Source organism: Myotis yumanensis, unplaced genomic scaffold, assembly GCF_028538775.1.
Source record: "Myotis yumanensis isolate MYYU_CA2020_CCGP unplaced genomic scaffold, mMyoYum1.0.hap1 SCAF_2, whole genome shotgun sequence".
NCBI lineage: Eukaryota > Metazoa > Chordata > Mammalia > Chiroptera > Vespertilionidae > Myotis > Myotis yumanensis.
The window spans coordinates 22,781,326-22,804,797 of record NW_027223753.1 but is presented as its reverse complement, the minus strand read 5'-3'; the positions used below and the strand labels follow the sequence as shown (position 1 = coordinate 22,804,797).

Below are 23,472 nucleotides of genomic sequence, written 5' to 3'. Positions count from 1 at the left end.
CTTGACAAGAATCGAACCTGGGACCTTTCAGTCCGCAGGCCGACTCTCTATCCACTGAGCCAAACCGGTTAGGGCTGTAGGCAATCTTAACATCTAAACTGTGCAACACAAGTTATGAATAGGAGAATGTGAGAGCCCTGGATGGTGTGGCTCAGTTGGTTGGAGTGTCCTTCCATGCACCAGGAGGTTGCAGGTTTGATTCCGGTTGTAGCAGGAGACAACCCGTCAATGTTTCGCTTCGATCTCTCTCTCTCTTTCTCAAATCAATATTAATAATGATAATAAAAAGTTTAAAATGTGAGAGAGAGTGAAAAAGTAATACATTTAATGGTCTTTTGATGAAGTCAAAGAATCAGTTATTATGATCAAACAGTAGAGATTCTTTTTTTTATACATATTTTATTGATTTCTCTACAGAGAGGAAGGGAGAAGGATAGAGAGTTAGAAACATCGATCAGCTGCCTCCTGCACACCCCCCACTGGGGCTGTGCCCGCAACCAATGTACATGCCCCGACCGGAATCGAACCTGGGACCCCTGAGTCCGCAGGCCGACGCTCTATCCACTGAGCCAAACCGGCCAGGGAGAGACAGTAGAGATTCTTGAAATAGAGATTTTAAAGATGGAATACTTACTGGCATTAACAAACACAACGGTGACCTTTAGAACAGTTGTGGGGTTGGAGCGGCTGATAAAGGATGGAAGGAAAGGTTGTTGGAGGTGAGGAGATAAAGAATTGACAGAGTATTGGGTGGTCATCCACATAGACGTTGGATGATGAACAGAGAGGTGGAAAGGAGACAATAAGCCATGAGCTAAAGAGCTAAATTTTTTTGTGTGTGTGTGCACCGTTCCCGGAGGTACTGCAATACCGGGTCAATGCGTGGAGTGGACGGAGCAAGCTCCTATTCCATCTCCCTTCTCCAAAAATCCGTTTAATATATTGTCCTCGGATAGAGGACGGATCAGATATTAAACTGACAAGAACAGATACTACACTTGATCTTAGCCAAAAGGCTGGTAAGCGATAAGAGCGAACACTGAGGGAGGAATGACCCACCAAAAGCTCCTTAGATGACAGTAAGATCGCGTGTGAAATCGGTAAGATTTGATTTTTCTTATTTCACTGGCCCAACACAAGGTAGATTGCAGGTACTTAATTTATGCCTTTGAACCAGAGAACGTTCTTTCAGGGAAAGGATAACAATAGACCGCTTCCGGGGCAATCGAGAAAGAAAAGGGCCCTTATCTTTCCCCTGGAGCAGATAGAGCCCTTACTATTTACTTTCCTGAGAAAATTGGTCTGGCGAACCCATTCAAATTTCTCCCAGCAAATCACAGTGGCCTACAGCCAACTCCTTTTCCGCTCATTGGCCAGCTGGAAACTTCAGCTACGCATTCCTCCCGCCTCTCACCAAGAAGCCAATAGAAGAGACTAGCACTCGGTAAAATAGCGTCATCAAACACGGCACTTACAATTGGCTACCGGAGCTACCGATCAAGGGGTGGGCGGGGCCCTCTCAGCCGGCCTATATAAGACGAGGACAAAGGCGGCACGCAGCCTGTGTCATCCGCCATTTTGTGCGAAGCAAGGTGGCATCCACATTCCCTGAGCGACTTCTTCGCTTCTGCCTCGACCGCCCCTTGACCACAGACATGTCTCGAGATCGGTTCCGGAGTCGCGGCGGTGGCGGCGGCGGCTTCCACCGGCGCGGAGGAGGCGGCGGCCGCGGCGGCCTTCACGACTTCCGCTCGCCGCCGCCCGGCATGGGCCTCAATCAGAACCGCGGACCCCTGGGTCCCGGCCCGGTCCAGGGCGGCCCCAAACCCCCGATCCCGCCGCCGCCTCCACACCAACAGCAGCAGCAGCAGCCGCCGCCGCAGCAGCCGCCCCCACAGCAGCCGCCGCCGCTTCAGCCGCCACATCAGCAGCCGCCGCCGCTTCAGCAGCCGCCTGCACATCAGCAGCCGCCGCCGCCACAGGACTCAGCCAAGCCCGTGGTTCCTCCGGGACCCGGCCCGGCTCCCGGGGTAGGCACCGCCCCGCCGGCCTCGGGCCCGGCGCCGCCCGCCACTCCCCCGACTTCTGGGGCCAGCACGGGGACAGGCCCTATCCCGACCCCGCCGCCCGCTGTCACCTCGGCGCCCTCCGGGGCGGCCCCGCCAGCGCCTCCGAGCAGCGTGGTCTCCACCCCGCCACCTCAGGCTGGCGGTCCGCCGCCTCCACCCGCCGGGGGCCCGGTGCCCGGGCCTAAGCCGGGCCCAGGACCCGGCGGCCCCAAAGGCGGTAAAATGCCGGGCGGGCCGAAGCCGGGTGGTGGCCCGGGCCTCAGCACTCCAGGCGGCCATCCGAAGCCGCCACACCGAGGAGGCGTCGAGCCCCGCGGGGGACGGCAGCACCACCCGCCCTACCACCAGCAGCACCACCAGGGTCCCCCTCCCGGCGGGCCCGGCGGCCGCACCGAGGAGAAGATCTCCGACTCGGAGGTGAGTGTCTCCGGACCTACGCGTCCGTTCCCCTAAGATGGCCGCTGCCCCCTTTTCGCCCCCCTCCCTCCCCGCCGGCCTCCATTTTGTCGGAGACCGGAAGGGCGCCTGCGCGCTGCCGGCGGGGGCGGGGCTCTCCGGCGACCGCGGGGTGGGCCGCGTGGGCCGCCAGCCCGCCCGACCCGGCGGCCGGAGCTCGCGGGAGGGGGCCGGCGAGGCGAGGAGCCGCCGTGATGGGATGGGCCGGCCCGGCTACAGCCAGGAAGTCCTGGAGCCGGAGTAGAGCAGACCGTGAGATGCAGGCTCGCAGAGGTCGTGTCGCTGCTAACGGGATTTTGCTCTTTTTCTTTTTTCATTTACCATTTGACCATTTTAATTTATGTCCGCTACATTTTAGCCAGGGACGCTCAGCATATGGAAAGGACGAGGTTGTGGATACAGATGTGGAACGATGAACAGCAGTAGAGGCGGAGAGGGAGACAGTAAGCCATAAGCTAATATTAATTGAGGAAGGAATGACCCACCAAAAGGACCTATGTAGCGAGGGCCCAATGCCCGTTCTCGAGTATTCTGAATGAATTTGGCTGTTTGGTGTTAGGATAGCGGTGACATTGGAAATCCCACGAGTATAGTAGGACCTCGCTTTGACTTTAAACGAAAACAGAAGAGCAACCCCGTTGGTAAAATCCAGTTTGGTAAAAGCAAAAATTAGCGGGTTTCCCCTGCAGGCAGAGGTCACTGGTGTCTGAAAAATTCCTTTCTTTTCCACTAGGGCTTTAAAGCCAACTTGTCTCTCCTGCGAAGACCCGGGGAGAAAACTTACACTCAGCGTTGTCGGTTGTTTGTTGGGAACCTACCTGCTGATATTACAGAGGAGGAATTCAAAAGACTGTTTGCTAAATATGGAGAACCAGGAGAAGTTTTTATCAACAAAGGCAAAGGATTCGGATTTATTAAGCTCGTGAGTTTGTTGGGTTTTTATGTATAATTAATTAAAGGGTCCTTTTTTTTTTTGCTACTACAGATGTACTGGTTTTCAGACGAACATGAATCAATTGGTCTTTAAATTTCTTGTCATTCTTGCTGTGGCCGGGTTGCTCAATTGGTTGGAGTGTGGTCCTGTACACCAAAAGGTTGTGGGTTCGATCCTAGAGGGGGTGGCATACACAGACAACTGATTGATGCTTCTTTCACATCAGTGTTTTATGCTCTCTTTAACTCCCTCAAAAACAAAAACACACACACACACAAAAACCGTATCTACAGATGAGGATGAAAGGATAACAATGTTTTCATCATTCTTGCAGAAAAGATGAAATGTTGTATAGTGTGTAATTGTTGGTATCTGAGAATCAAGGGGAGTGGGTGGGCAAGACATTTTAACTACTGAGAACCGTGTCAGGGTGGGAGCTGGAGGAAGAATAGGAATGGGAATTAGGCTTATGACTTTCAGAGGCATTAGGCAATTTTTTAGGTCATTAACATGAGTATGTCTGATAACTTTCAGGAGTCCAGGGCATTGGCTGAAATTGCCAAAGCTGAACTTGATGATACTCCCATGAGAGGTAGACAGCTTCGGGTTCGCTTTGCCACACATGCTGCTGCCCTTTCTGTTAGAAATCTTTCACCTTATGTTTCCAATGAACTGTTGGAAGAAGCCTTTAGCCAGTTTGGTCCTATTGAAAGGGCTGTTGTAATTGTGGATGATCGTGGAAGATCTACAGGGAAAGGCATTGTTGAATTTGCTTCTAAACCAGCAGCAAGAAAAGCATTTGAAAGATGCAGTGAAGGCGTTTTCTTACTGACAACGTAAGTTCTTGTGCCTATTTTAATAATTTTTGTTTATTAACTTGTATGAGGAAGTTGTGATACGACTGGAAAATAAGATGCAGCCTTCTTTTGTATTAGAACTCCTCGTCCAGTCATTGTGGAACCACTTGAACAATTGGATGATGAAGATGGGCTTCCTGAAAAACTTGCACAGAAGAATCCAATGTATCAGAAGTAAGATGGATTAAACTTTTGGCAGTTTTTTAAATTTAAGGGAGAACTTGTTCTAGTAATTTTTCAGTTTTGTTTAAAATGTGCAAAATTCTCCTAAATGAATATGCTTAATAAAAGCATTGGGCTCAGAAAGTTTGAGGTTTTGTAGCAGTTATTCAAATGCCTAGTTTTTGTTTCTGAAGTATGTATATTTCACAATTTATTCTTGTTCTTACAATATGAACCAAAGTGGTCTTTGCCCCTCGGTGTTCCTTACAAGTGGAGAGGGCAGGGGGAGAGACCAGTGTTTTTAGGGGAGTCAGGTAGTGTTTCTTACATGCATCCCAACTTGATTCTCCTTTAAATACTGTCAGGGAGAGAGAAACCCCTCCTCGTTTTGCCCAGCATGGCACATTTGAGTATGAATATTCTCAGCGATGGAAGTCCTTGGATGAAATGGAGAAACAGCAAAGGGAACAAGTTGAAAAAAACATGAAAGATGCAAAAGACAAACTGGAAAGTGAAATGGAAGATGCCTATCATGAACATCAGGCAAATCTCTTGCGTCAAGGTAAAAGACTCTGAAGTTTGCTGATGGGATCAATTGTCTTTTTTTAAAAAAAACTTCCTGTAATCTCAATGTGAATCTAAAACAAAATTTTCCAATGTTCAGATCTGATGCGACGCCAGGAAGAATTAAGACGCATGGAAGAACTTCACAATCAAGAAATGCAGAAACGTAAAGAAATGCAGTTAAGGTAAAGTTTTGTTAAACTAAGCCTTTTGTTTTTTTAAAAAATGTTTTTATTGATTTTAGAGAGAGGGAAGGGAGGGGAGACTTTGCTCAACCAACTGATCCACACCGTCCAGGGCCTTTGCTTCTGCATTAACATTTAGACAAAAGGTGAACCTAAATTTTGCAGTATAGTCAAATGAAATAGAGTCACTGTTGGTATAACATTTAAATTGAAATTGTATGTACAATTGTCAGTAAGTACTGTAATACTTATTTTCTTAGCCAGAATGCCCCTAGGGCTATTCTACACTCACTCTCCTGGTCTTTTATGTGTTGCCCCAACCTGGTCTTTGTAAAGCTGTGAGGCAAACTATTCTCTCTGTCGCTCTTTTTTTTTTTCAAATTGAGTTTGAAAAGATGTGGATAACACTTTGATTTATATACTTAATGAACATTTCCAGACAAGAAGAGGAACGACGTAGAAGGGAAGAAGAGATGATGATTCGTCAACGTGAGATGGAAGAACAAATGAGACGACAAAGAGAGGAAAGTTATAGCCGAATGGGCTACATGGATCCAGTAAGTAAACTTTTGTTGTAATCTAATTAGAGTAAAATAACGTATCATATCCACTTATTTTAAACATGTATTATGGTGATATGTCTTTTATCATTTTTTTTTTTGGTAGGCCAAAGATTCTTTGGGAAGAAGCTTTTAGGTTTTTGAAAATTAAGTCAACGGGTAAATTTAAAAAATTTTTTTCAGAGTCTAGTTTTTTAAATTGCCTTAAATGAACCTTTTTTATTGGTTAGACTTTCAGTTTGGGGATCTTTTTGTACTTTCAAAAATGGTATGGGTATACTACAGATACATGAAAGTTTTTTTTTTCTTTTAGAGAGAAAGAGACATGAGAATGGGTGGTGGAGGAGCAATGAACATGGGAGGTAAGCATGAAAATAAATTAGCAGTGCCATTAGAGAGCAATATTCTGGTTTAGTTATAACAGGCATTTTTGTTTCCTCTAGATCCCTATGGTTCAGGAGGCCAGAAATTTCCACCATTAGGTGGTGCTGGTGGCATAGGTTATGAAGCTAATCCTGGAGTTCCACCAGCAACCATGACTGGTTCCATGATGGGAAGCGACATGGTAATGTATCCTATGGGACGTAGTACAAAGGAAATTCTCATTTTCACAACTTGTGTGTGTGTTTTATTTTCTTGTGTTTTTTTTTTAAGTAGGTGACTGGACTTCTTTTAGTTTCCCTATCATGTAAATCGTAATATTGAGGGATACTTTGGCAACATAGAAGAACTCAGTGTGTGGTAACCTAAACAGATATGGTTGCCAACGCGAAGTCAGTGCTGTTAGTATGTTGGAGTTATCTTTGGCAATAAGTAGACTTAGGTGCTTTCCATTATATTGCTTGTGTACTTTTGCACTCCATCGCATGGCAAATCCAAATTCTAAACGTTAGATAATGTACCTAATTATTCTACATCTAAGTGAGCGTAATCAAATGGCAAACTGTTGTTCACTCAGCTGGCATTTGCCATAACTATATGAATTAGACTTGTAGTTTGCAGCTCCTAGGCATGTTTTACTGATGTGTAGAACTCTGACCTATATTTGGTGTGGCTTCTATCCATGAAAAGGGAATTGTTTAAAGTTTTGACTCGTCGTTTCCCACCTGTTGGGCTGTCTATAGGTACACCTTCTAAAACAAACTGACATCTGTTTTGCTACAGAGTAGCAACAAAACCAATGATAATTTTAAGCATACTAGTTGTGTGCATTTGATCTGAACCTTCTTGATGCTATCATATTTTAACTGCAGATAGCCTATCCGGATGCTTTAGAACAAGCATGTGAATTGGTCTGAGTGGCTGTGTTTAGGGCTTTACAAATCCTTAGGAGAATTGAATATTGACTTTAGAAATGGGTTTAAGGAAGAATACATTTTCACAACTGAATTAAGTCTGATTAGTTCACCTATAGGATTTTGGCAAAGGAAGGAAGCTGCAGCATGTAACTCACTAATTTCACTTTACAAATAAGGAACATAAGAATTTAGTATGGGACCTCACCTAGTTTAAAACCCATTTATGGCTTTTGGGGAATTAGAACCGTAAATGACTGGTTACATTAAATGTAGTGCTATAAGCTTTCGTCAAATTAAATTTTAAAAATAGTGTGGGTAACATTTTCACTTATGTGCTTCCTAAAAGGCATATTGTAGGTATGTAAAAAAATTTGTTAAAAATGTAACTTCACATGATGTTCCCACAGTTAAAATTCTGTATTCCATATAACAGGTTTAAAAAAACCTGTGTGTTTAAGATGTAATGATATAATTGTGAAATCCCCAAATTTTCCTTTATAGCCTTCATGAAATATATAGTACAGTGTGCTAAAACCCTAAAATTTTTAGGTTTTTGAAAAATAGTTTAAAGGATTGAGATTTAGTCTTTTTTAAAAATATGTTTTAATTGATTTCAGAGAAGAAGGGAGAGGGAGCGAGATACCAGTAGAAACATCAATGATGAGAGAGAATCATCAATCAGCTGCCTCCTTGCATGCAAACCCGGGCATGTGCCCTTGACTGGAATTGAACCTGGGACCCTTCTGTCTGCAGGCTGATGCTCTATCCACTGAGCCAAACCAGCCAGGGCGAGATTTAGTCTTTTCAAGTAGCCCTGTAGTATTTTGTAAGAGACATGTTGAAATGACAACATATAGGAACAGTTAAACCCTGATGCCATTTTTGTATTTTGTTTAAATTTTGGGGGGTTGGGGGGGTGTGGTAATACTTAGTAACATCTATTTTAAATGGAATTTGAAAGATAGTTCAGGCTGCTGTGCTTCCATATCTCTAGGGTTTTTCTTTTTGGATACATAGCTTTCTAAGACTGAGAAGTACCTGAAACTAGATGGAATAATAAACTCCTGCTTTATTGCAGTCACTTAAGCATGGTGCTAGGCTGTTTGGGAGATACCCAGACCATGGAATCATAGCTAAGTGCCAGTGGACTTTTCAAAGACCTAAGGGAAAAGTTGGACTGTTAATGGGGGTGGGCTGTATATCCAGTCAATTTGCAATAATACAGAATAGTACTGTAAACATAAGTGTCTCTTGTCAGATAGTGATGGCTCCTAAAGGTGGTACACCTGTGAGAATATGGCAACACATTTTTTTTTTAATCAAGTTACTGTGCCGGTAAAATGACTAAATCTATTAGTCTTTTATGCTTTTTTTTGTAGTCTGGTAGCATTTTATTAAAACTTTGAACCTTTTAAGATTTCTGCAACTTAGCAGATGTGTCTTGAGATCTTGAAAAGCACAAGGTTTCTTATGCAGCACATGCCACTAACTGGTGAGTAGGTCCTTTGTCACTTCTTTGAGTGAATTGAATCTGTCTGTTTGGGCTTGTTAGGCTTACTTGGAAATTAATTTTCCTGTTCAGACCTTGAAAGTAAGAAGTTTGCAAGCTTTTCAGTGGTTTATTCTGATGTGAAATTTCTTTAACTCATTTTGGAATGGGTTTTCACATCTACACTAATTCTTAAATTTTTTAGCACTACAGGGAAGATCTATTCTTTGAAACAGGTGTATGAGAATGGCTCAAGTGGGAACATACCACAAGGCATGTATTATCGTAAACTAATTTTCAAATTACCCTTTTTTCCTTTCTATGTTCCCGGTACCTGTGGATCGACTCATTGGTGATTGTATCGACGAACGTTGACTACGGAACCTTCTAAAATATTTACTTAACACACATGGACATCAACTACATATAATGAACTGTTAATTACTGTTCCAATAGCGTACTGAGCGCTTTGGGCAGGGAGGCGCGGGACCTGTGGGTGGACAGGGTCCTAGAGGAATGGGGCCTGGAACTCCAGCAGGATATGGTAGAGGGAGAGAAGAGTATGAAGGCCCAAACAAAAAGCCCCGATTTTAGATGTGATATCTAGGCTCTTATTCTAGTTTGTTTTTGTCTTTTCTTGTTTAGATACCAGTCTTTTAAATTCTTGCATTTTAGTAAGAAAGCTACCTTTTTATGGATGTTAGCAGTTTATTGACCTAATATTTGTAAATGGTCTGTTTGGGCAGGTAAAATTATGTAATAGTGTTTTGAAACAGGATTTTTTTCCTTTTTATTTCCTTTTTTTTTAACTGTATAATGTCCCACAAGTTATGGCATTGTACCTTGTGCCATCGAATTTCCAAAGTGTACCTTTTTTTTTTTTTTTTTTTTTTTTTTACTGTGCTTCAAATAAATAGTTAAAATATTGATCTTCAGTTTTGCCATTCATGCTTCCATGCACATTAGGCTAGGTATTCCACTTTGAAAGCATGAGAGTGTTGAGACCTTCAAATGGCATGTGCCATTTCTGGGAAATGTATTTGTAGGCTAAGTATTGCTTTTTACAAATAAGTACCCCTTTGTTTTAAAAAGAAGAAATACATATTGAAGTAGATTCGTGATTTGATTTGTTTGGCATTATAGGAAGCAAGCGGTGCTAAGTACTTTTAAATGGTTATATAAGTAAGACAACTGTAAATCTTCATTCAGGAATATGTATTAAGATTATGGAATTGGGTGTATGACTATTGGTAGGGGGAGAAAGTGGGCATGACTAAATGGATCTTTTATGGCCCTATGAGTTATCCTTTTCTTGAAAGCTTCTGGAGAAAAAGTGGAAAGATCATTTTGTTGCATTCCTCCGTTCTTGTTTTTAAAAGAATAAGTCCCAAGCCCTACAACTGGCTTGTATTGAACTTTCACATTTGAATTAAAGATTATTAAACATGAAGTCTTTTCATGTATTACTTTAAGCGATTTATAAAGATGGGGTTTAGTCTGAAAATTTCATCTTGAAAGTAAGAAGTATAGTAACCATAAACGAGGTATAGCTATATATACATTTGTACTCTGAACCTTTTATGTCTCCTTTTGTTACTTCATTGGGCAAAAACTATAGGACCGTAAATCTACTTGCTCTCTTTTCAAAGAATTAGTGGTGACTGTTGACATGTAGGGTTGCAGATAGCCATTCATTCTTAATTGTAAAATATTTGTTAATCTGTTTTTCCATAGTTTCCTTTTGATGCAGCACTAAATCTGGAGAGAGTTGCTTATGCTACACAGTGCAAATATAAATGTCCCTCCCACCATAAAGCTTTGGAGTGTTTCGATGATGTTGTCAGTTTATTGTCAACTTCATTGAATCTCCTTCCATTAGAATGAGATATTTTGACTTAATATTAAAGCACATCGTTACTGTTGTCTGTTAGTACAACAGTGGGAATCTGTTTTCCCAGTGTATCTATGTTAGCAGAGGGAACAGCTTCCTAAAAGTAGGTAAAATAATTCAATGGCTTGGCTTTGTTCTTAGTTATGGTTCCATTCAAATTTGTACATTATAGAACTCTTTACTATGGAATGTGTCTTCCTCCTTTTCACCTCTGTTCTTGGTGCTAATTGGCAAAAGTAAAATTTTAACAAATGCTGAAGTTTAGTATTGTGCCTGAGTACAAAGGGAAACCTATTGTTGAAATAATTGAGCACCTTCTGCCTGGGAAACTGGATAATACTAAAAGTAAAACACTAGTGGAGTATAAAGGCATGTCACCCAATTCTGGTTGTGTGACTGACAGGTACATGATGTGCTAATTAAGGAAACCTCATTAGAAAATGTTCATTATTTCTATTCACCAAGACACCTGGAAATGGGTGGTAGTTCTACCATAATTATATTAATGAGGAAGTTTTGTCCCCGGTTAAGGTATGAATTGGTGCTATATATGAGATTTTTCTGTACGGAAACAAGGATCTTGATTTGAAAGAAGTCCATTATAATTTGATTGGATTGTGTAGTAGGGACTCGACTAATGATAAAATAAGGGGTGTTCATGGGACACCCGTGGAGGGTGAACTTGTATGTGTGTGGGCGGGGGCTGGTGGGGAAATGGGATAATCTGCCTATAAAATTAATGTTTCAGTTTATTTTTCAGATTACATGCCTTTCTTTATAAGGGATGCTGGCACAGACCCCTAAAATAAGCTTTTGGTAGTACTGTACCTTTGAAGAGTGGTGAAGGATGCTCATGGATAATCTGCTGAAAGTTGTGGTTTTGATAGCCTTACTGAGGGGCTGTAGAATTGCTAAATGTTGTTTAGCAAATAATCTTGCTCAGTTTCAACTAAGTTTTTTTACTTTTATCACTGAAATAGCAGTGTACCAAGGGTTGTAAGGTACTCAAATAGACTTTCTGTAAGTCTTGTATATGATAGTTTTTAGCCTAATGGGAATTTAAGTCATCTTAAAAAAAAACAGTTGCCTAAAAGCTGATAAGAAACTTGGGATGGGAGAGGGAAGGTAGTAGTTTCAAAGTATTTAGCCATTTTTCTCATTTGAAGAAATCACCTGCCCCCATTTTCCCCTTCTCCATTCTCATAATTTTGTTTTTAGGAGGAACACTGATCATTTTAAAACTTAGTAGTCCAAATCTTTAAGAACCGCATTCTCTAAGAGACCCCAGTATATTTTAATAGGTATCTCATAAGCTTTTAACCCATTGGCTCACATTTAGTGAAATCACAATCCTTCTTTCTTTAGAACACTAATTGAACTCATTAACAAGTTCTATAAACCCTACCACTCCTTATGTAGATATACCACTATTATAAACATTATAATTTGGGAAATTGTAATGTTACGCCTGTGCAATTTTTATAAGTGGCATATTATGGCAGATAAAAACTTAGATACTTGGCTTTTCTTGGGCAAGCCACTAAGTTTTGGTGGAATGTTTTCTGGTGTTCTTGGACTGCAATTATGCACTATTAAAGTAGTGGCCTGCTACATAACTGCATTTAGCCAGCATTTCTGCAGTGCGTAACTGTGAGGAACGTAGTACCGCAAATGGCAATGGACATTAGGACCCGGATGTAGTATTCCTGCTTGCTCCAAGATTCTCATTGCCGACTGCATACAGGTAGGTAACAAGCAATATAATCTAACTTGGTGACTTGCTATGTACTTTTATTCCGTGGGCATTCTGACATCACACTTCTGACAATGAAATAACAGTGCAGCACCTAACACTTGTATGGTAAAGCTAGCTTATCAAAAGTGCGTGGGTTTGGGCTTAGAGCTGTAATTTGTCAGGCAGAATTCAGTGCTGTTGCAGTTCTCAGATAAAAAGTGCAAACTTGATTCCTTGGTATATCTGATTCAGTTGTGTGGTTTCCTTTAGTTGCATTGTAACTGAAGATAACATGGAACATATCAGTGGTGTGGGGGAAAGGGAACCAAACCATACTTGGGAGGTAGAGTGCTTTTTTAGCCTCTTGATATGGACTGTATAGCATGTGATAATTAGTCGCTGTTGTAGCAACTGACCTGCTCATAGGTCAGCAATATCAATAATTCAGAATGCAATCTTGGTAATTATTCTGCAGGTTGAGTGAATTAACACTATAAGTACAGGGTGGTTTTTTTTTGTAATGTGACAATAAATTTTTTTAAATGAGCTCCATGGAAACATCTTTGTTACTAACTTGGGCTTAGATGGGAATCTAATGTGAACAGTTCAAATTACATGATTTTACTAAGTATGTCTATATTCTAAACCTGGGGAAAATTGGTGTGGCACATTGACTTGCCTACAGTTGGATACATGGTGGGAATCATTTCCCAAACATAAGACTTCGTCGTATTCTGTAGGATAACTGCAAATATTCAGAGTAGGTTTTTGAATTTGGTTACCTTAGCTTTAGGGATATGATGTTATAATTCAAGATTTTAATTACCAAAAAAAGGTCTTAACCACCTTATTTTGTTGCTTAGTACTTAAGCTTTGCATCGACTATTATTCCAGATCTCAACTTAACTTTGTTCTCTGAACTGGTTTTTAGCTAGTGTGCATGAGAAACATCTTTCATATATAATGCTTTCTGCTCTGTAACTGGAAGGTTTGAGGTTTATTTTGCATAAATGTGTGAAAACTCTTTGTGAATATGAGAATTTTCTTCCATTATATCAAGAAAAATGGCTTGCTCTTTAGCAAGCAATTCACAAGGTGGGGACAAATTTGTACTGTAAGTGCATAGACCATTCAAGCAAATAACTTTTGACTCTGCTGCTAGATGAAAGAACAAATGGTGATTAGTGTAGCTCTCTACATGAATAATATAATGCAAAGCAAACACAGTGCTTAGGTATTAGTGACAAGAGTGTCACTAAGTTGGCATATAACCCTGATGGAGTTTTCCTGTGGCATGATCCATTAAATCGGTGGCCAGCACTTGCTGCCGTGATTTTAGGGATTGAGTGTTTAGAAGCTCAGGTTTATTTCTTAAACAACCAATAACAATTTTGAGAGAATGTGCTTGTTGTAATAATGGACTTCAGGAACATCATTGGGGTGGGGGGTTAACTTTGCTTCATTCTGCTTCTTTTAAGACGAATAGGTTTTTGCACTTTCAAATGAGAAACTTGTGACTTAAGTCGATTCTTATTAGTTTGGATTTGTACATAGCTATAATTTGTAAATCTTAGTGCAGAGGGTCTTAAAAAAACCACTCAGTCAAAAATCTGGGAATAAATGGGTTTCAGTAATAACACTACTGAGGTGCTTGCATTGTATTTCATAAGCCTTGTTACAAACCAAAATTACTCTTTTTAATCAGAATGGTCTGATGTTCAGAGGTGTGATGCCAGAATGCATTTTCGTACTGTTAGGCCCTTGGAACAGATACAGGTGCTTTCTGAAAGATGAAAGAAATGCAATGGGTGCTTTTCACGCAAGGTTGCAAAACCTACAAAGACTGTATAATAGTCTCACCCCCAGTAGAGATAGATGCGTGTGACTAGTTTTGGACTTTTAACCTTAATGGGGGTTGCATGTCTCCTATTGTTAATCATTGTCAGCTGCAGTGACACGATCCCCAGTCCTGCATTTACTGTCCTTCCCTTAATGATTTGTGGACAGGTTTTAGAGAGCCAGGATGTTTGTTCTGGGCCTTTATTTGGTTTGGGCTTTAGCTGATAATGTTTCAGTGCTCTTGTCAGCTAGTGCAGTTTTCAAATGGCCTATTAGGGAAAGAACTCCGAGGATTTGACTGCTCCTAATAATCATCTGTCATTGCTGCTAGATAATGATTGGCAATTTTTAAGACTCAACTGTGGAAATCTCACAGTTGTTGGTAAACCATCAACCATAAAAATGTTGCTTTTGAACACCAGTGCTGAAAAGATTTTATTCAGAGGGTGAAAAGGGTGGGCTGGTTGCAGCATAGGGTAATCTGGAGAATGGGAAGAATGCAAAACGATATAGTATCCCTTATGGATGGTAAATGTGCAACAGGGAACTATCAAATGCCCTTGGCAGTAACTGATACTCAGGGAAGAAGAAAAACCTAGAATTTGAATTAAGGCTGATCTGTCCGGTTTTTGTGCAGTGGCCCTGCAGGTATATATAATGAAGGTGAATGTCTTCTCCCTCAGAAAAAAAAAATCTCAGGTTCCTTGCTGTCCCAATAAGGCAAGCTCTTCCCTGCCCTAACTTAAAACTCAGTGAGGACTTAGGGGAAACAACGAGGCAAATACATAGGATTGCAGGATAACAACTGCAGTGTGTACTGTGGAATGGGGAGGGTACTCTTGGAGGACTTCTGCTGAAGGTGGTCAGTCCACCTGAGAATGGAAAACATACTTGAATGGGGAGCAGGGTATGTGCTTTTATGAAAAGAGAACCGATGTTAAAATTAATTTGGTAAGGTAGACGTTGTCACATACCTTCACATAAGGGATAGTATATTTTGGATTGCAGTCAAACTTGTGCTCAGACTGGTGAAAATAAATAGTAGTTAGGCTTTTGTATTTTAAAGAAGATACAGTTTTCATTCTGATTCAGGTGTCTATTTTATTTATGTGAGAATAATTTTAGATTCCCCCTTCTACCCCCCATGAAGTTTCTTCCTATTTTTTTATGCTGTAACTTGCCCCCAATCTTGGTCTCTGGAATTTTACTCTAAATTTTGACATTAACTAGCATTTTCAAACCTTATGCCCTTGTCTTTTATATGAACTTTTTCTTATTATTCTTTAGGTACGAATGATTGATGTTGGCTGATATTGGAGTGCTCATTCGCCTGAAGTAAGTATCCTTAGAAATCTTAACTTTAGCAGTAGAGGTCTTTTGGATTAGATTTAATGGTTAAATTTGATTTAGCCAGATGTGGTTAAACATGTTTGATTTTTAAGATGTTTGTCTCACCTAAGATAATATTTCTCTTTCTGTTTTTGAAAATAGGTATGTATGTGAGAGAGTTGAAAGATGGGGAATATTACCAAAGTATTAAATAGTAGAATTGAGAAGGTACATGGTTATGTAGAGAAAACAATCAAGAGCAGAAAAGAGGGCTTGAATTTAGTAGAGAAATGCTGTATTTTCAGTACTCTAAATTCACCTTAGGATCCACTTTAAATCTCCTTAAGGTTCTTTTTTACTTATCTAGTAAATAGTAGAGTAACAACTGTCTATCTAGTCCTTGATAATAGGCAAAATTTCATATGTACAGGTGAAAAAAATTTAGAGTATGACTGTGGTGTAGACCAGATCTTTTCTAAGCAATAACATAGTTAAATAAAACAACCATTGATTGGAACCCAAACATAAAAACACACAGTTTATATATTAAGAATGTAATATGCTGAGCATGTTACTTTATTTTAATAAAATTCCATTTTTAATAATAGGTGGATAATTGTTCTCAAGATGTCAAAGCATAAGCCAACCAAGAGAGAAAGCCAAAACTTGCAAGACAGAGGAAGTATCAAGGTACCTTAAGCAATCTTACTCTGTTAACTGCCTTCAGAAAAAAGGACTCTTGGGTTGTACAAAAATAATTGTGTGTGAATATGTCATTTTAATTTCTAATACATTAAAATTTTCTAATAGGAAATACTGTTTTTACAATACTTAAATATTTACTTAAACAGCTTTCTGAGGTTGTAAGCTTTCTTGGTTTGGCTCAAGCCTCAGAAAAATGGACTTCAGTTTTCAATGAAAAAGTATATATATATATGTATAGTATGTATGTATGTATTTACCTAACTCAATTCTGCTGTCTAGCTAGAAAGCAGTCATAGTGTATAAACAAATGGACATGGCTGTGTCCAATAAAATTATTTTATAAAAAGGTGGCTGTGGACAGTGGCTTACTAACTTCTCATCTCATAAATTGCATGTATAGATAGATATCACTCAGTTTTAAAAGGCCCTTATAATCAGTATGAAATCTAAACAATCTACATCTTAAATAAGCTTTATATATTAGATAGACTATTAAATACTATTGATACCACATTCCATTATTAATATTTCCTTGTTATTAGGACGTTTACTTGGTTGGTGCTAACAAACTTGATAACTGATTTTTACATCTTTGGGAAGTAATTGTTTCCTTTTATTGGCAGGATTCGGTGAACTGTGTCCAGGAAACCAGTGAAGAAGAGGGCAAAGAGGAATGAACAACCTAATTGTTAATAAAGACATCTTAAAATCAGATTGTCCTTTTTTTCTGTTTTTAAGTGGGACTCTTTAATTTTCTAGAATTTTCCTATGTCATCAACTTGTTTCTAGGTGATGTAAAGAGGTTCCATATTCTAGACCAGTGATGGCGAACCTGTGACACGCAAACTCAGTTTTTTGGTTGATTTTTCTTTGTTAAATGGCATTTAAATACATAAACTAAATATAAAAAATATGTCTTTGTTTTACTATGGTTGCAAATATCAAAAAAATTTCTATATGTGACATGGCACCAGAGTTAAGTTAGGGTTTTTCAAAATGCTGACATGCCAAGCTCAACAGGTTCGCCATCACTGTTATAGACATAGAACAGATTATATATAATTCAGGACTGTTTCTTGAGATTTTTTTTGGCAGAAGCTCCTTCAACCTTTTAATTAATCAATTAGATGGTACTTATGTCCTAACCAACTTGATTTGGACATCAGGATATTTTACTTTTTAATACTCACCCAAGGACGTGCTGAGAGAGAACATCAATTGGTTGCCCTCTGTGCCCTGACCAGAATTGAACCGCAGCCTTTTGGTGGACATGACAATCCTCCAACCAACTACATATTTTAATTTTGGTGTGTGTGTGTGTGTTTGCTTTTTGTTTTGTTTTTAGTGAGAAATGATTGTTTCTTGTATGTTCCCTGACCCTGGTTCCATCCTGCAACGTTGGTGTACTGGGGCGAGATTAACCACCTATCAGATGTTTTTTTGGACCATATTTTCAAATCGGTCAATCAGGGTTCAAAGTCAACAAAATTGAGAACTCTTCCTAGTTATACCATGTAATTAGAAGATCTGAAAGACAGTTACATATTTCATAGTATAGAGACATGTTAATTTTGGTAAGCTTTTAGACATAACGAGTCTTCAGGAGAAAATTAGTAATAGATCCTTAGTACTGAAGGGATTGGGAGACCATTTAGCTTTAACAAATTACTTAACCTCAGGTATTAAATCCCTGCCCTAGCAGGGTTATAGTTTGATTAGTAGTTAGTATTTTAAATACTTGGCACAATGTCTGACATAAGTATGAAAACATGGTGGAGGGAAACCAAGATTAAAGCACAGAACTTCTAACATGGTAAAGCCCATAAGATTTTAACACATGATATATGGGGTCATGTCTTGCACCAAAATGGGTTGAATTCTAAATGCATGAGCTAAGAGGGAATATGGCAATTAAAAGTGGATGACTTGGAAGAAATTGTGAAGATTCGTGGATTGAAAGAACGGGCAGTATTCTGAACATTTACAGATTCAACATGATCCTAGCTGATATGAAATTGATAAACTGATCCTAAGATTCCTATAGCCTCTACCACACTGAAAAAAAGTGGTTCAAATATCCAAATGTAGCAATGAAAACAGGTACTTGGTGGGGGTGGGTGTGTACATCATGATCCTGAGTTTGGCAAAGGATTCTTAGTTAAGATACCATTTCTGGAGACTTCTATCAGTAAAGAACAATTAAAACCCCAATTAAAAAATAGGTCAAGGGTTTGAATAGAAGTATTTTAAAAAGATGCGTGACATCAGTCAATAGGGAAATGCAAATCATGAGATGGCAATTCAAAAAACTAAGGTTAAAGGTCGGAGGATCTAACATAACTACAGTTAATAGTGCATTATAGAATTGAAATTTGCCAAGAGAAATTGAATGTTCTCAGAAGTGAGGTGGTGGAAGCTTTCGCAATTTATATATACAGTGGGCCTTGACTTACGAGTGTCCGACTAACGAGTTTTTCAAGATACCGGATTTTTTGCTTTGAGTTGCAAGCTAAAGTTCAGGTTACGAGCCAGCTTCAGATACCCCACCCCTAGTTGGCGCGGCGAATGTCAGTGAACGCCACAACATCAGCCCAGCATCATGTGTCTCACTCGTTCACTTTAAGATTTGACATACGAGTATCCGTCACGGAGCGTAAGTCAAAGCCCCACTGTACAGTCGTGATTTGATTTCAGCCAATAGGTTGCATACACAATGGTCTCAAGATTAATGGAGCTGGCCCTGACTGGTTTGGCTCAGTGGATAGAGTGTGGGCCTGCGGACTGAGGGGTCCTGGGTTCGATTCCAGTCAAGGGCATGTACCTTGGTTGTGGGCACATTCCCAGTGGGGGGTGTGCAGAAGGCAACTGATCGATGTTTCTTTCTATCCCTCTCCCTTCCTCTCTGTAAAAAATCAATAAAATATATTTAATAAAAAAGATTAATGGAGCTGAAAAATTCCTTATTTAGTGACAAAGGTGTGCCACATATTACCTCTGGTGATGTTGCTATAAGCAAACCTGTGCTGCAATTTGTGTAATAGTATAGCACATACAATTAGGTACATTACATAATACTTGGTAAAAGTATTTACTTTTGTTAGAGTGTACTCTTTCTAAAAAAAAAAAAAAAGCTTGCTGTCAAACATGCGACGTTATACCAGGAGCAACCTCATCTTGTGTTTACTGCATCTTAAATGCATTCTTTTTTTCTTGTGCTTGGTTTAATCTCATTTTGTAGTTATATGCTATGTAAGCTTATAGTACATTGATGTTTGCACAACCATGGAATCACCTAATGACACATTTCTAAGAATGTGTCCCTGTCATTAAACAGCACATGGCAATCAAATCACAATGTACACTTTAAATATCTTAACAGTTTTGTCAATTAAACTTAAGTAAATCTGGGTAGGGGGAGAAGATATCCCTTCAACACCCACTATCATGTCTAGAATAAAGTCAAGTGGTGGGAAGGGTGTGGAGAAACGAATCCTCACACTACTGATGGCAATTTAAAATGGTGTCAGCAAGCTTGAAAAACAGTCTGGTAGTTGCTCAAACCATTACCCTATACCCTATGTATGACTCAGCAATTCTAACACCTGAAAAAAAACATGCTCACACAAAAATATGTGAATGTTTAGCATAATAGTGAAAAGGTGGGAACAACTCAAATGTCCATGAACTGATAAATGGGTAAGCAAATTACCGGTACATATCCAAGCAATGGAATATTAGCTATAAAAAGGGATGAAATGGTGATATATGCTACAACATAGATGAATCCAGTCACAAAAGATCACATAGATGACTCTACTTATAAAATGGTCAAAACGGGATCAGAGTTGAAGAAGGGGAGTGTAATGGAGTGTAATGGAGAATAGGGCTGTGATTGCTGAAGGATACAGGTTCTTTCTGAGGTAATGAAAATAAAATTAGTGGTGACATATACATATCCGAATATACTAAAAACATTGTATATTTTGGATGAATTGTATGTTATGTGAATTTCATTTTTTTTAAAAAAGATCTTGGGAGTTGTATAATTACGAGGCCAGAACAGAAGTCAGATCATGGAAACCCTTCTAGGCCATGTTAGGATTCTGATTTTTATCCGAAGAGCTCTTCATTGTTCTCATTAACCGCTTGAACAAGATATATTGAAATCAATTAGATGAAAATTGCCTCCTAATTTGTCTTATTCCTTGCTCACTGTGATCTATTTTCAGCACAGCCAGTTATCTAATGCTTGCTGGCTCGGGACAACTAAGGGTGTTGACAGGGCTCAGCCAGTCAGATGGAGGCTGGAGCTAGAGACTTTCTGAAGACTGTTGAGGTGGATGGCTATTGTCTAATATGGCTGCTTTGCTCATATATCTGATGCCTCAACTGAGATGGTTCGAACATCTGTATTGTTTCCATAAAATGATTAGATATGTCTCAGTTCCTAAAAGGAAAAGGGACCAGTGACTCTTTGAGACCAGTGACAAAGAGGGACTTTGGAGAATGACTTAGCCTGTGGTAAGGAGAGGGAGAAGACACCTAAATGACAAATGCTGGAGTAGTAATCTCAACAGATTGGAAAGCAGCCTTGCCTTGAAAAAAGAACAGGGGAAGCCAGTGTGTGTCTAAGAAAAGGGTTTTGGACTGAGCAGTAGAAAAAACTTTGCCCTTGGCAATAAAAGACCTAAGGAGGAATAATTTTTGTATTTAGTAATTTATTGATATTTTATTTTGTGCCTTAGGGAGACTGGCTCTCAATTTACCTATTAGCTTGGAACCAGGGATTTCTTTTCATCAAATATTAAGATAAAAAGAAAAAAAATATGTGCATGAACTTAACAGAGCAGTGCTGGTAACACAAGGACTGCTATGTAGTGTTCAGTATTTTCCATTGCTTTGGACTTGAGGAGTCATTTTATATACAGACTAGAGGCCCGGTGCACAAATATTTGTGCACTCGGGGGTGGGGGGGCCTCAGCCCGGCCTGTGCCCTCTTGCAGTCTGGGACCCCTCGAGGGATGACCAGCTGCTGGCTAAGGCCCACTTCCCGGGGATTGGGCCTAAGCTGGCAATCAGACATCCATCTGGCAGCCTGGGAGCCCTTGGGGGATGTCCACTTGCCAGCAGGGAGCAGGCCTAAGCTGCAGTCTGACATCCTTAGTGCTGCTGAGGAGGCGGGAGAGGCTCCCACCACCACCACCGCTGTACTGGCAGCCATTAGCCTGTACTGGCTTGTGGCTGAGCAGAGCTCCCCCTGTGGGAGCGCACTGACCACCAGGGGGCAGTTCCTGCATTGAGCGTCTGCCCCCTAGTGGTCAGTGTGTGTCATAGTGACCAGTCATTCCCAGTAGTTCTGCTGTTAGGGTCAATTTGCATCTTACCCTTTTAGGATAAGGATAGAGGCCTGGTGCATGGGTGGGGGCCGGCTGGTTTGCCCTGAAGGGTGTCCTGGATCAGGGTGGGGGTCCCGCTGGGGTGCCTGGGCAGCCTGGGTGAGGGGCTGATGGCTGTTCTCAGGCTTCCCGCACCCCCTTCAGGGTGGGGGTCCCCACTGGTGTGACTGGGCAGCCTGGGTGAGGGGCTGATGGCTGTTTGCAGGCTCGTCACACCCTCTTCAGGGTGGGGGTCCCCACTGGGGTGCCTGGCCAGCCTGGGTGAGGGGCTGATGGATGTTTGCAGACTGGTCAAGCCCCCCCAAGTGGGGACCCTCACCCCATGGAGGTTTGGCCAGCCTGGGTGAGGGGCTGATGGCTGTTTGCAGGCTCGTCACACCCTCTTCAGGGTGGGGGTCCCCACTGGGGTGCCTGGCCAGCCTGGGTGAGGGGCTGATGGCTGTTTGCAGGCTGGTCAAGCCCCCCCAAGTGGGAACCCTCACCCCATGGAGGTTTGGCCAGCCTGGGTGAGGGGCTGATGGCTGTTTGCAGGCTCGTCACACCCTCTTCAGGGTGGGGGTCCCCACTGGGGTGCCTGGCCAGCCTGGGTGAGGGGCTGATGGCTGTTTGCAGGCTCGTCACACCCTCTTCAGGGTGGGGGTCCCCACTGGGGTGCCTGGCCAGCCTGGGTGAGGGGCTGATGGCTGTTTGCAGGCTGGTCAAGCCCCCCCCCCCCCCCCCCCAGTGGGAATTCTCTCCCCATGGAGGTTTGGCCAGCCTGGATGAGGGGCTGATGGCTGTTTGCAGGCTTGCCACACCCCCTTTAGGGTGGGGGTTCTCCACTGGGGTGCCTGGCCAGGCTGGGTGAGGGTCTGAGGGATGTTTTCAGGCTGGCCAACCCCCCCGGCGACGGAAGCTCCCAGCCTCTCCTTTTTTTCTTTTTTCTTTTTATTCTGGGATTTATTTACCTTCTATAATAGAAACTTTGTTGCCTTCAGTGGAACTCAGAGCCAGCTGGGAAACTTGGCTTCCTCCATCACTGGAGCAACCAAGCCTCCTGCTCACTCCAGCTCCGTGGCCACCGTCTGCCATATTGGTTGGGTTAATTTGCATATAGTCGCTCTGATCGGCTGATGGGCGTGGCTTAAGGAGTAGCAAAGGTACGGTCAATTTGCATGTTTGTAGTTTATTAGATATCCAGGTGTTTTATACTCAGAATAGCTTTGTATTGAATCTTTTTTTTTTTTTTGCTGTATTTTTGTGTATATATTTCAGGTGTACAGTTCTAGAATACATAATCTGTTTATTGTATTTTGTGTTCACCACCCCAGGTCTCTTCTTCCATCACTATTTCCCCCATACCCTCGTCTACCTTCTCTCACCCCCTTTCCCTCTAGTAATCACCATACCATGTCTTTGAGTTTATTTTGTTCATTAGATTCCACGACTGAAATCATATGCTACTTGCCTTTCTCTGATTGGCTTATTTCACTTAGCATAATGCTCTCCAGGTCCATCCATGCTATCTCAAAAGATAAGATTTCCTTACTTTTTATAGCCAAGGAATATTCTATACAAATCTGATTTAAAACATTTTCATCCCTTCCATCTCTATTTTTCTAGGAATTATCAATTGTTTATTCACTTTTCAGTTCCTTCTATTTTTCAATTACTTTTCATTCCTAATGCTTCCTGAATTGTCATTTATCTTCTCAAATCTTTTATCTATTCATCTGAGTCTGATTTACATTGTTTTATAGCTTTTTAAAAAATATATACTTTATTGATTTCAGAGAGGAAGGGAGTGGGAAAGATAGAAACATCAATGATAAGAAAGAACCATTGATTGGCTGCCTCCTGCACACCCCCTACTGGGGTTGAGCCCACAAGCCAGGAATATGCCCTTGGCCAGAATGGAACTTGGGACCTTTCAGTCCACAGGCTGATGCTCTAGCCACTGAGCCAAACCAGCTAGGGCTGTTTTATAGCTTTTTTAGAGAGAAGGAACATCAATTGGTTGTCTC

The 23,472-nt window shown here is 41.2% G+C and overlaps 1 protein-coding gene and 1 non-coding gene across 3 annotated transcripts; one reads left to right on the top strand and one right to left on the bottom strand.

The window, feature by feature from the left end:
- Positions 1 to 837: 837 nt before the first annotated feature.
- LOC139004667 (U2 spliceosomal RNA) lies at positions 838 to 1,028 on the bottom strand. Its single transcript, XR_011470517.1, has one exon. It is a non-coding gene; the product is annotated as a U2 spliceosomal RNA (small nuclear RNA).
- A 523-nt stretch (positions 1,029 to 1,551) lies between these two features.
- Positions 1,552 to 16,785, top strand: SFPQ (splicing factor proline and glutamine rich). 2 transcript variants are annotated; one of them, XM_070404700.1, is made up of 13 exons: positions 1,552 to 2,486; positions 3,259 to 3,447; positions 3,994 to 4,295; positions 4,395 to 4,490; positions 4,844 to 5,040; positions 5,143 to 5,227; positions 5,667 to 5,784; positions 6,101 to 6,149; positions 6,231 to 6,352; positions 9,031 to 12,209; positions 15,327 to 15,374; positions 15,977 to 16,058; positions 16,697 to 16,785. In XM_070404700.1, exons 1-10 carry the CDS (start codon positions 1,656 to 1,658, stop codon positions 9,166 to 9,168), a joined length of 2,127 nt encoding a protein of 708 aa, XP_070260801.1. In that variant the 5' UTR covers positions 1,552 to 1,655; the 3' UTR covers positions 9,169 to 12,209; positions 15,327 to 15,374; positions 15,977 to 16,058; positions 16,697 to 16,785. The 2 variants fall into 2 exon arrangements, with proteins under 2 accessions (XP_070260801.1, XP_070260802.1); XM_070404701.1 differs by lacking the exon at positions 9,031 to 12,209.
- Positions 16,786 to 23,472: the final 6,687 nt, after the last annotated feature.

Excerpts from the sequence above, each read along its gene's own strand:
- SFPQ (XM_070404700.1), top strand. The coding sequence starts at position 1,656 with ATGTCTCGAGATCGGTTCCGGAGTCGCGGCGGTGGCGGCGGCGGCTTC. Across the intron at positions 4,296-4,394 it reads GGCGTTTTCTTACTGACAAC|AACTCCTCGTCCAGTCATTG; the intron begins GTAAGTTCTTGT and ends CTTTTGTATTAG. Across the intron at positions 5,041-5,142 it reads GGCAAATCTCTTGCGTCAAG|ATCTGATGCGACGCCAGGAA; the intron begins GTAAAAGACTCT and ends TCCAATGTTCAG.